The sequence below is a fragment of the Eptesicus fuscus genome, chromosome 23, assembly GCF_027574615.1.
Source record: "Eptesicus fuscus isolate TK198812 chromosome 23, DD_ASM_mEF_20220401, whole genome shotgun sequence".
Classification (NCBI taxonomy): Eukaryota; Metazoa; Chordata; class Mammalia; order Chiroptera; family Vespertilionidae; genus Eptesicus; species Eptesicus fuscus.
This window is the reverse complement of record NC_072495.1, coordinates 13,008,062-13,017,713: the sequence shown is the minus strand read 5'-3', so window position 1 is coordinate 13,017,713 and position 9,652 is coordinate 13,008,062. Positions and strand designations below refer to the sequence as shown.

General features: G+C 62.5%; 1 protein-coding gene across 1 annotated transcript; it reads left to right on the top strand.

The window, feature by feature from the left end:
• The first annotated feature begins 222 nt into the window (after window positions 1–222).
• SLC25A1 (solute carrier family 25 member 1) lies at window positions 223–3,579 on the top strand. The gene is made up of 10 exons (XM_008142612.3): window positions 223–336; window positions 514–673; window positions 929–1,036; window positions 1,116–1,215; window positions 1,302–1,440; window positions 1,913–1,997; window positions 2,142–2,246; window positions 2,366–2,481; window positions 2,562–2,635; window positions 2,853–3,579. The coding sequence occupies exons 1-10, from the start codon at window positions 238–240 to the stop codon at window positions 2,965–2,967; spliced, it is 1,101 nt and encodes a 366-aa protein (XP_008140834.3). The 5' UTR covers window positions 223–237; the 3' UTR covers window positions 2,968–3,579.
• Window positions 3,580–9,652: the final 6,073 nt, after the last annotated feature.

Genomic DNA, 9,652 nt, shown 5'->3' with positions numbered 1-9,652 from the left:
AAGCCGCCCGGGAGATACAGCCAGGTGTGTTTGGGTCTTTTATGGACCGTGTGCACTGCTTGGAGTTGTAAATCCCGGAAGGGGCGTGGTAACCGCCGAGCCCGCAGGTGTGGGAAGGCCAGACCCTCAAACAGCCAGGATGGGGCTAGCCCACGTGTCTCGCCACCGCCATCCCCGGGGTCCGGCCGCTCGCGTCGGGAATGCAGACCCCGAGCCCGCTCCTCTCCGCGCCCAGCTATGCTCAAGGCCCAGACCGGCTTGGGAGACTGCACTTTGACCCACGGCTCCGGTCCGGCGCGGCGCCGCCCACCGAGGACCCCGGCCCCGCCGAGCGAGGTGGTCCAGGGGTCGGGCTCGTCCATTGGCTGGGTTGGTCCCCGCCCCGGCCTCAGTTTCCCGGCCCACACGGGGCGGACCGGGGGCGGGGCCCGGCTCGAACCACGCGGGGCGGAGTCCTGGAGCTGACGCGGCCGCCCCGCCCCCGGACATAACCAGCCGCCGCCACCTCCGCAGGCTCCGCGGAGCACCGGAGGCTCGGACCCGCGGCCAGCGCCGGGCGCCCCGCCTCTCGCCTACTGCCTCCCTGCAATGGCGGCGCCTCGCGATCTGGCGGCCGCTGCGCCCGCGCCCGGAAAGGCCAAACTGACGCATCCGGGGAAGGCTATCCTGGCAGGTGGGCTCCTCAGGGGCGCGAACCCCTAGTCCGCCGGTCCCGCCGCGCTTCCGGGCGTCCTGGGACGCCAAGGCCCCTCCCCACTTCCGGGTTGGGCGGGGGGCGCGGCGCTGGTCTCCAGCTCACCCTGCGTGTCACCCCTCGGAGCCTCGCTAGGGGGACGGGGTGGGGTAGGGGACCTGGCCGGACAAAGTCCGGGGCGGGGGCGGGGCGTCCGGGCGGGGGGTCTCAGACCACGAGTCCGGGTTCCCGCAGGCGGCTTGGCCGGAGGCATCGAAATTTGCATCACCTTCCCCACCGAGTACGTGAAGACGCAGCTGCAGCTGGACGAGCGCTCTCACCCGCCGCGCTACCGGGGCATCGGTGAGCAGGGGGCAGCAGCGGGGAGCCCCGAGGGGCGGGCCCCGGGGGGACTGGAGTCGCTGACCACCCCCTTCCCCAGGGGACTGTGTGCGGCAGACAGTGCGCAGCCATGGCGTCCTGGGCCTGTACCGAGGCCTCAGCTCCCTGCTCTACGGCTCCATCCCCAAGGCGGCCGTTAGGTGAGGCGGGCCCGGGGTGGGGGCGGTCTCTGGAAGGTGGCAATGGTGGTGGCGGCCCCTCTCACCCCACTGCCTTCCGCCCCAAGGTTCGGGATGTTCGAGTTCCTCAGCAACCACATGCGGGACGCCCAGGGCCGGCTGGACAGCACTCGAGGGCTGCTGTGTGGCCTGGGCGCAGGAGTGGCTGAGGCCGTGGTGGTCGTGTGTCCAATGGAGACCGTGAAGGTGGGGAGGTTCCCTGTGGGAACAAAGCATGCAGAGGGGAGGAGGTGGTGGAGCCGGGGGTGATGCTGTGTCCCTGTGTCCAATGGAGATGTTGAGGTGGGAGGGTCCAGCAGGAGGGGCAAGGGGTGAATGGGGAGCTGAGTGCCGGAGGCCTGCAGGATGGGCCTCCTGTGGAGGCTGGACTCCGTTCTGAAAGCAGTAGGAAGATGGTAAATTTTTTAAAAGCACTTTTATAAACAAAACAATGCGTGTTTGCTGCCGGAGATACAGGCAACACCACAAACACAAACTAGTGAGGCGGGCCCTCTTTCTTGACTCTTTGGCCTCAAGTCGGACAGTGGCCGTATGGGCCCTGTTTCCAGATGAAGATCTGGCCTGACTGGTGGGCTCTGGACCTGCAAGCCAAGGAGCCAAGTGTGCCCTTCCCATGGCACCCTGGGAGCCAGCTCCTTTGCTTCCCTCTCTCTCTCAGGTGAAGTTCATCCATGACCAGACCTCTCCCAACCCCAAGTACAGAGGATTCTTCCACGGGGTCAGGGAGATTGTGCGGGAGCAAGGTGAGCCACTGGGCCTTCCTCCTCAGGGACCTTGGCCAGAATGGAAGGGCCTTCCTCCTTCTGCCTTGCACTCCTGTGTGCAGCTTCCCCCAGTCCCCACTGGGCCTGTGTGCAAGTGTAACCTCCATTCCTGCCTGCCCCCAGGGCTGAAGGGGACATACCAGGGCCTCACGGCCACCGTGCTAAAGCAGGGCTCCAACCAGGCCATCCGCTTCTTCGTCATGACCTCCCTGCGCAACTGGTATCGAGGTATGTGTGCTGCCCCAAGACCCCACCTCATAAGCCCTCGTTCATACTCCTCCCCAGCCATCAGAGCTGACCCCTTTCCTTCCCATCACTTTCTGATTGCAACCCCCACCCACATCCAGGGGACAACCCCAACAAGCCCATGAACCCACTGATCACCGGGGTTTTCGGAGCTATTGCGGGTGCAGCCAGTGTCTTCGGGAACACTCCTCTGGACGTGATCAAAACCCGGATGCAGGTGGGATAGAGCTGAGGAGGGGCGGGGAGTGTGGGACAGGGGCTGGCTGCTGAGTCCTGTGGGGTGCTGGTGTCTTGCAGGGCCTAGAGGCACACAAATACCGGAACACGTGGGACTGCGGCATGCAGATTCTGAGGAATGAGGGGCTCAAGGCGTGAGTGACAGACAGGGTTGTTTTCCCCACCCCAGGCCCTCCCTGGCCTCCCTAGGCCTCACCCCAAAACCCCTGCCTGCCCCAGGCCATCCCCTAGGAAGTCCTTACCTTTGGGTCCCTGTTCTTGCCCCTCCGATGTCTGGACCCACCCGCCCTGTCTAGGGGCAGTGTCCTTCACCTACCGCCTCACCTGGGTTTTTCTCCCCCTCAACCCCAGATTCTACAAGGGCACTGTCCCCCGGTTGGGCCGGGTCTGTGCGGACGTGGCTATCGTGTTCATCATCTACGACGAAGTGGTGAAGCTGCTCAACAAAGTGTGGCAGACAGACTGAGCCCCAAGGGTCTGCATTGGGGCTGCCCTCAGGCACCTCCAGACCAACCCCCTCCACCCTCTTCTCATGATTCCAGTGCAGTCGTGCCAAAAGGCCCCCTCTCTTGTCCCTTGCATTCCACGGCCTGGGCCTCTTCCCCACAGCCATTGAGTCCACATGTCCCATGGTACCGTGTCCCTCGTGGTCCAAATGACACCACCATTGTGTTCGTGTGTTCAGCAGAGGCTGGTGTCCTCTGGCCTGTAACTCTGTGCCCCTTGCCCACAGTCTGACTCGCGCGCCCTGTGCCTGTGTTTCATGTTTTGTGTTCTGTGACCCTGTGTCCCACTTCCCAGGGTGCCCGTGTTGCCTGGGCCCACAGCCCTGTCACCATGGCTTGGTCCCAGCCCGGTGCCTTCCACCCTGGGCAGCAGGTGCACCCACCCCTGCATACCACAGCTGCCTCCGGGCCTCAGCCTGGCCTCACTGCATTCCAGGGGCTGCATGCCCCCCGCTTTTCCTGCCACTGGCCTTAACTGGCCCTTGGGCCCTCCCTCCGCCTGGGACAGGGTGGCACCCGCCGCTCTCAGGACCACCCTCCCGAGGCAGAATAAACCGGATACTGTCACAGCCTCCTGTCCCTGTGTGGGCCCATTTGTGGGTGGGCAGTGATGGCCAAGCCTCTGTGAAGGTCAAGCCCTTCTGAGGATATTGGCAGGGGGCCAGGGCAGCCAGGCAACTGGCAGGCAGGTGGGCAAGCCAGCTGTAGCCAGTGTCAACCCTCAGACCTGACACCAGGCCAGGGAACATCTGGGCTTCATCCAGGCCTGGCCTGTGGCCTGTGGCCAAGATCCTGTAGGGTCACTTGGAAGAAAGCACTGCGTGGGCAGAATGGAGAGCTGCCCCATGCTGCTGGTTGGGCCTGGGGAGACAGTGTTCCTGGGCTCTTATCCTTCAACCTGTGATTAGGCCCCTCCCTCCCTCCTGGCTTCTCTGTGAAATGGTCTGAGGTAAAGGGCTTTGTGGGGCATGTAGTCCCCGGAGGCTCTGAGCATGGGGCCTTTTCTCCACCGGGACTGGGAGGCCTGGAGCAGGAATAGGTGGAGCTCCCTGACCAGGGCCCTAGGGGTACCTCACCCCTCAAAGGAAGGTGTGCCTGTTGCTGGAATCCCAGGATCCAGGCACAGATTGGGGGATACAGAGCTCTGAACTGAAGGATCCCCAGGGCTCTTCCCACCCCCCTCATATCAGGAGCTGGAACCACCACCCATTAGCCAAGTGGAGGAGCCCCAGAGCAGAATGGGGTGAACCAGTACCCCTGGCTATGTGGAGGCAGAGGTGCCTTCCTGTCCAGGTGACTTAATGGGTACAAGCCATGAAAAGGGTTGGCTCAGGCTGGGGCTGGACAATAACTTGCCAGCAGAAGCCTCCCAATAGGACGGTCCCCTCCCTGGAACTGCTGCTGCTGCTGGGGGGGGGGGGGGAGTGTCCCACGGGTAACCTCCCACAACACCTGGATCTGAACATTCTGGGGTAGAATTGAGGGCCACGTGTGGGCTTGGAGAGCAAGGAACACAGATTTTAGAAGGGTTGGGCCACGTGCTCCTGATATTCACAGGAGACTTGCCAATCTTTGCCACGACGGAGAAGGTGCAAGCAGCAAAGCTTGCCTACCCACAGGGGTCAGGGCTGTCCCCCCACACGTACACGCACCAGGGTGCAGGAACTCGGGGAGCACTGTGTGGCAGACACTCTCGCTGGGACCTCAACCTCAGGCTACCAGCTCAGCCTCAAGCTTTACTGTGGGGATGAAAGCAGGTGATGGGCAGCACTGACCCACAGCACAGACTACTGAGGCCAGAGGGGCACATAGCCCCTTGGCATCTGCTGTCCAGGACACAGCATGTGACCCATGAGGGGGCAGGACCCTGGCTCCTCATCTGCTCACTGTGATCTTAGGCAAGTCACCTAACTTCAATTTCCTAATCTGTAACATGGGGTGACACAGGAACCCACTCCAGTGGGCTGTGAGAATGAAATTACATCCGTGTAAGGTGCTTAGAACAATGCTTAATACAGTAAGCCCACACGTGGTAGCTTTTTCATTGGGTTGCAAGAGGTAGTTTGTAGTCTCTCTGGTTCTAATGCCCTTGAACACTGATCTCCTGGGATGGTAGCCTCTTACTCATTGCTCACCAGCACCCCAGAGTCCTGTCCCTCTCCCCCTTCACAGGGACGAAGGGACCAAGACTACCCTTGGCTAAAAGCAGGGCATGTACTCAGGAGGGGCAGGAACTCTGCCATAGCTTCAGGGTCCCCTGCTGTGCCTCACAGCACAATGTGGACAAAGTAGGTAGCCCAGCTAGAAAAGTTGATCGAGCTGGGTCTGAGTCCCCTGGGGGCTGTGAGCAGAGTTGCCACCTGCCCTGTTGGAACTCCCTGTTAGGCACTGCCTGAGGAGTTAGGCAACCTCAGTTCTTGTTCTTGGGGCTGAGACCTGAGGGAAGTGGCGGGGGAGGGGCAGGAGAAAGCTTGTGTCTGGGCTGAGGGCCATAAAGGCTGGAGGGAAGTAGCAGAGAGAGCAGCTGGAAAGGCAAGTGAGGACCTGGAGAAAGCCTAGCTGCATTTAGCCAAGACCCCAAAGGCTGCAGAGAGGAGGCCAAGGGCAGGGACCGTGTAGACATGGGACCACCGGGACTAGAATCATTGCCTGCCCTTGTGACTATAGGGGCAAAGGAGCAGAGATGTGGGCAGACCTTCAAGTTATCAGGAAACAGAACAAACTAGACTTCCAGCCTGATCACAGGCCAGTGTCAGGGAGGAGACAGCTGTGTCTGACTCTCGGAGAGATGTGAGCTGAGTGTGAAGACCATATTCCTTCCACAACAGACCCTCTGTGCCCATCTGGAAGCCTCAGCCAGCCTCCATTCAGCCTCCGGCAACCTTCACCATCTGGCAGAGTCTCGCCTGGGATCACGGAATGTGCCCAGGAAGGACAATGGCCTCAGAGACGGGGCAAAGGAATAGAGGGTGGGTGGCGGCCGCTTCTGGGGCAGGGCTTGGCCAACCTCCAGCCCTGTCCTCACTATGTGGCTAGCCTCTCTAGGCAAAGGCCTTCAGGCAGCTGCCCTCTAGTTCCCACCCCACCTTCCTTGAACCCTTCCTTCACTGGGTGACACTCCTGCACCGGTGTTCCCTGGGTTCCCCCATATCCTTGTGTAGGTGATGAATGGCAATCAGAGCTTAGAACACACACACACACAGTCACTCCTGACAAATGGTCTGTCTGCTCTCCGTCAACAGAGAATTCTGTTTTTCAGGTTGTGCCCTCAGCCTTCACAGCAGACACGATCTCAATTGATGCCAGAGTATTCTCTCTGGACTTCCTGCGGGTTCTCACAGATTCCCTGGGGGGCGGGGAGGAGGGTGGTTAAGAGGCACAAAATTAGGGGGCCTAAGGAGTTCCTGCCTCCTCCAGATCTGGAAGAGGGGCTGGGCACACCAGGACAAGCATGGAGGTGCAAGCACAGTGGAGAACTGGCTGCAAAGGACCATGGGAGGATCCATTGCGTAGACCAACTACGTAGGTGATTTATAGAAAACAAGGTGGTCCCTGGTGTGGCCTTGTAGCTTCCCTCTTCCCACACCCACCTGGCAAATATCCCAGAGAGCAACCTCCCCTCTGCTCACATTGGCCCAAGCCCTGACCTCTGACCCTCCCGGTTGTCACCTTAGTCTCCGTTGCCAGCCACGCCCACCTCTCACTTAACCCTCCATTGGCCCGAGCCTGACCTGCAAGGCCCCACTGGGCCACAGGAGTGTCCCCTCCTCAGGTGACCTCAGGGGATAACCATGCCACTCCCTCCGCCACTCCGATGCCTACAGTGGCCTGCTGCGCCCCCACCCCCACCCCGGGCTGGAAAGCGCGGCCTCGGGAAGCTGCTGGGCCTGGGCAGTTTCGCAGGCTGAGCGGGTCGGAGCCGCCGAGGCGCTCACCAGCCTGCTGTTGGCTCCTGGAGCCCGCGCCGCCGGGCCCCCTCCTCCCCGCTGCGGTGACCTGGCGAGGCGCCCCTGCTCGGTGCCTAGGAGACCCCCCAGGGCTGTGATGCGGGGAAGGTAAACCCACTGCCCGCGATCGTGGCCTGAGGCTCATCCTGCGGGTGGGATCAGGTGGCGGGCAAGGGGTTGTGCCTGTCGGGGCTGAGGGGAGGGTCGCCATCGCCCGGCCGGCTGCGGAAGGCCGCAGACCATCAGAGCCTCTCTCAGCCCCCGGTTTGGGGTCCGGAAACCGGGGTCCGTGGGCGCGGGAGGTCCCCAGGAGGCTTCCCGGGGCCATTTCTGAAGAAGGAGCCAGCTTTCCACGGCCTTTCCCCTGGCCGGTGGCGCTCGGGAGGAGCCCGGGGAGCCAAGGCTCGCCCGGAAGTCGGAGCGGCGCGCGCTGATGACGTCACGTCGCGGCCGCGCGCTCGGACCCTGGACTGGGTGGCCGGGTGGCCGCGTTACGGTCACTGCCTCCAGCCCCTGGTCCTCGCTTTTCACCAACAGGGCCCCCCACCTCGCCTGCAATCCCCCAACACCCGGCCGCTCTCCGAGTCACCGAGGACGCCTGCCCCGACGACCGACCGCCCGCCTGGCGCTGCCAAGGGCCCCTCCCGACGCGCCAGCCCGAAGGGACACCCCTCAGCCCCCGCCCCCGCCTGGAGATGCCGGTCTCCCAAGGCCGGCCTGCCCGCTCTTCCCTAGACCGCTCCGCACCGCCGTCCCTTCTCCCTCACCCTCGTCCTTTAACCTGTAATTAACGCCCGTCAGGCCCCGCCGCCCCTTCCTGTTTGCTCAGACCTCAGCTCCCGGAGGGCAGAGGCTGGTCTGGCTCAGCCTTGTCCCTCCACAGGCCGGGGCTAGGGATTCGCCGGCCACGGCTCAGGACGGGAAGGAAGGACTAACAGCTGTGTCTTTTCCTCCCCCTGTAGCTTCTGCTCCCGTGTCCCCGGTCTCAGCCATGGGGAAGGAGATCGGGCCAGGGGCCACGAGGGCTCCCTCAGCCCCTCTCCACTGCGGACCCCTCCCCAGGCTGCCGGACTGGCCAGCTCCAGTCCAGCCACCTGTTGCCATCCATGGGCTTATGTAAGGCACAGTGGCCTTGCCACATCCCCATGGAGGAGGAGGTGCAGGGTCACCCCTTTGAGTCCCCCACTGTGGGAGTCTGTCATTTCCACCCAAGAGGAGTGGGGGCTGGGAGGGGTCCCTACAGGAGGCAGCAGTGAGCACAGGCCGCCCCACTGGACAGCGGTACCGCCTGGACAGACCTTTCCTCCTCTCCGCAGCCCCATTTCTCAGATGGGCAAACCCAGGCACACACAAAGGACCCACCTGGGAGCTGAGAGAGCCCCGGCTTGCACAGCCCCACCCAGTCCCACCTAGTGAGAGGTGGATGGAGATAAGTGGGGGGGGGGGGGGGGGAGCAGGAAGCATTAATCCGCTGTCAGCTAGTGGATCAAAGAATGTGGCCCTTCGGGGTCCTCAACAAACATGTCCCTTAGGGAAAGATGGAGAGTCTGCAAGCGGTGGCTCTGTGCCTTGCTGAGAAGCCAAGCTCCGTGGGTAGTCTGACACCGAGTCACAACGGTGGAGTGGGGAGAGGGAGGTGTCCTTCCTCCTGCTGGCCGGGAGAAGGGAGGGGTGACTGGGCAGAGGGGCAAAGGTATCCCTGATTTCCTGGGACGGCTGGCAGGGTTTGCAAAGGCTGGAGCCAAGAGCCAGGATTCCCTCACACCTGCTGGGCTGGGTCCGCATGTCAGCGTTGGCCTGGCTGACCGTGGTGTTCATCCCTCCCTCCGGTCCTCAGGACAGGGCTTAGCCTGGTGACAGTGGGGGAAACCGAGACCAGCCCGAGGGCCTGGACTGCAGAGGTCCCTCGGTTGCTCCGCTGAGGTGTCTACCTCCCATTCCCTGCGGACAATTGAGCGGCCAAAGTAGATTAACCCGGGTGCTAATCCCCTCTAATGGCTTCAGAATCCCCAGCGCCGAGCAGCTAAGCCGGCCTTTCTCAGGCCTTTCTCCAAGGCCCCGGCCAGCCTCCCTGGCGGCTTCAGCCCCAAGGCTGGGCGATGCTATCTCGCCCTGCGGGCCTGGCCGCTGGTCTGCGCTAATCTCCAGCGCTCGCTCGCTTTCTTTCCAGTCCCGCTGGAGATCGGGCTGATTGGCGTTTGATTAGGGCCGCTATCGAGGGCCTCTTTGTGAAATAGGTCCTAAATCCCCTAATTCCGTGATAAAGGAGGCATTAGCGGGCCGTTTGCTTCAGAGAAAGGCACCGGGATGAAAGAAAGCAATCGGGAATCCTGATGGCATCGCCTGCTGCAGGCTGCAGAGGAAGGTGGGAGAGGGGGCCCAAGTGGGGGGTGGGAGAAGAAGGAGGGAGGAGGTCTCCAAGAACAGAGGGCATCCCTAGCTCCCCACCTCCATCCCATGTCTGTCCTTCCACAGCCCTGAGCTGCACTCACGACCCCCTCCCCACCTCCATCCTGGCTGCCATCTCAGCTGGATGCTGAGGGACCACAGGCACCCCACTCCCCTCTAGCCTCACTCCTGCATTTGCTGGGACTTAACCCCAAACCCACCCTGGACCTTGCTGGGCTGCCTTTCTGTCCTGGCCTCTGTCCAAAGCCAGTGGTCTCTCAGGACTAATCTGCACATGCATTCCTCCATG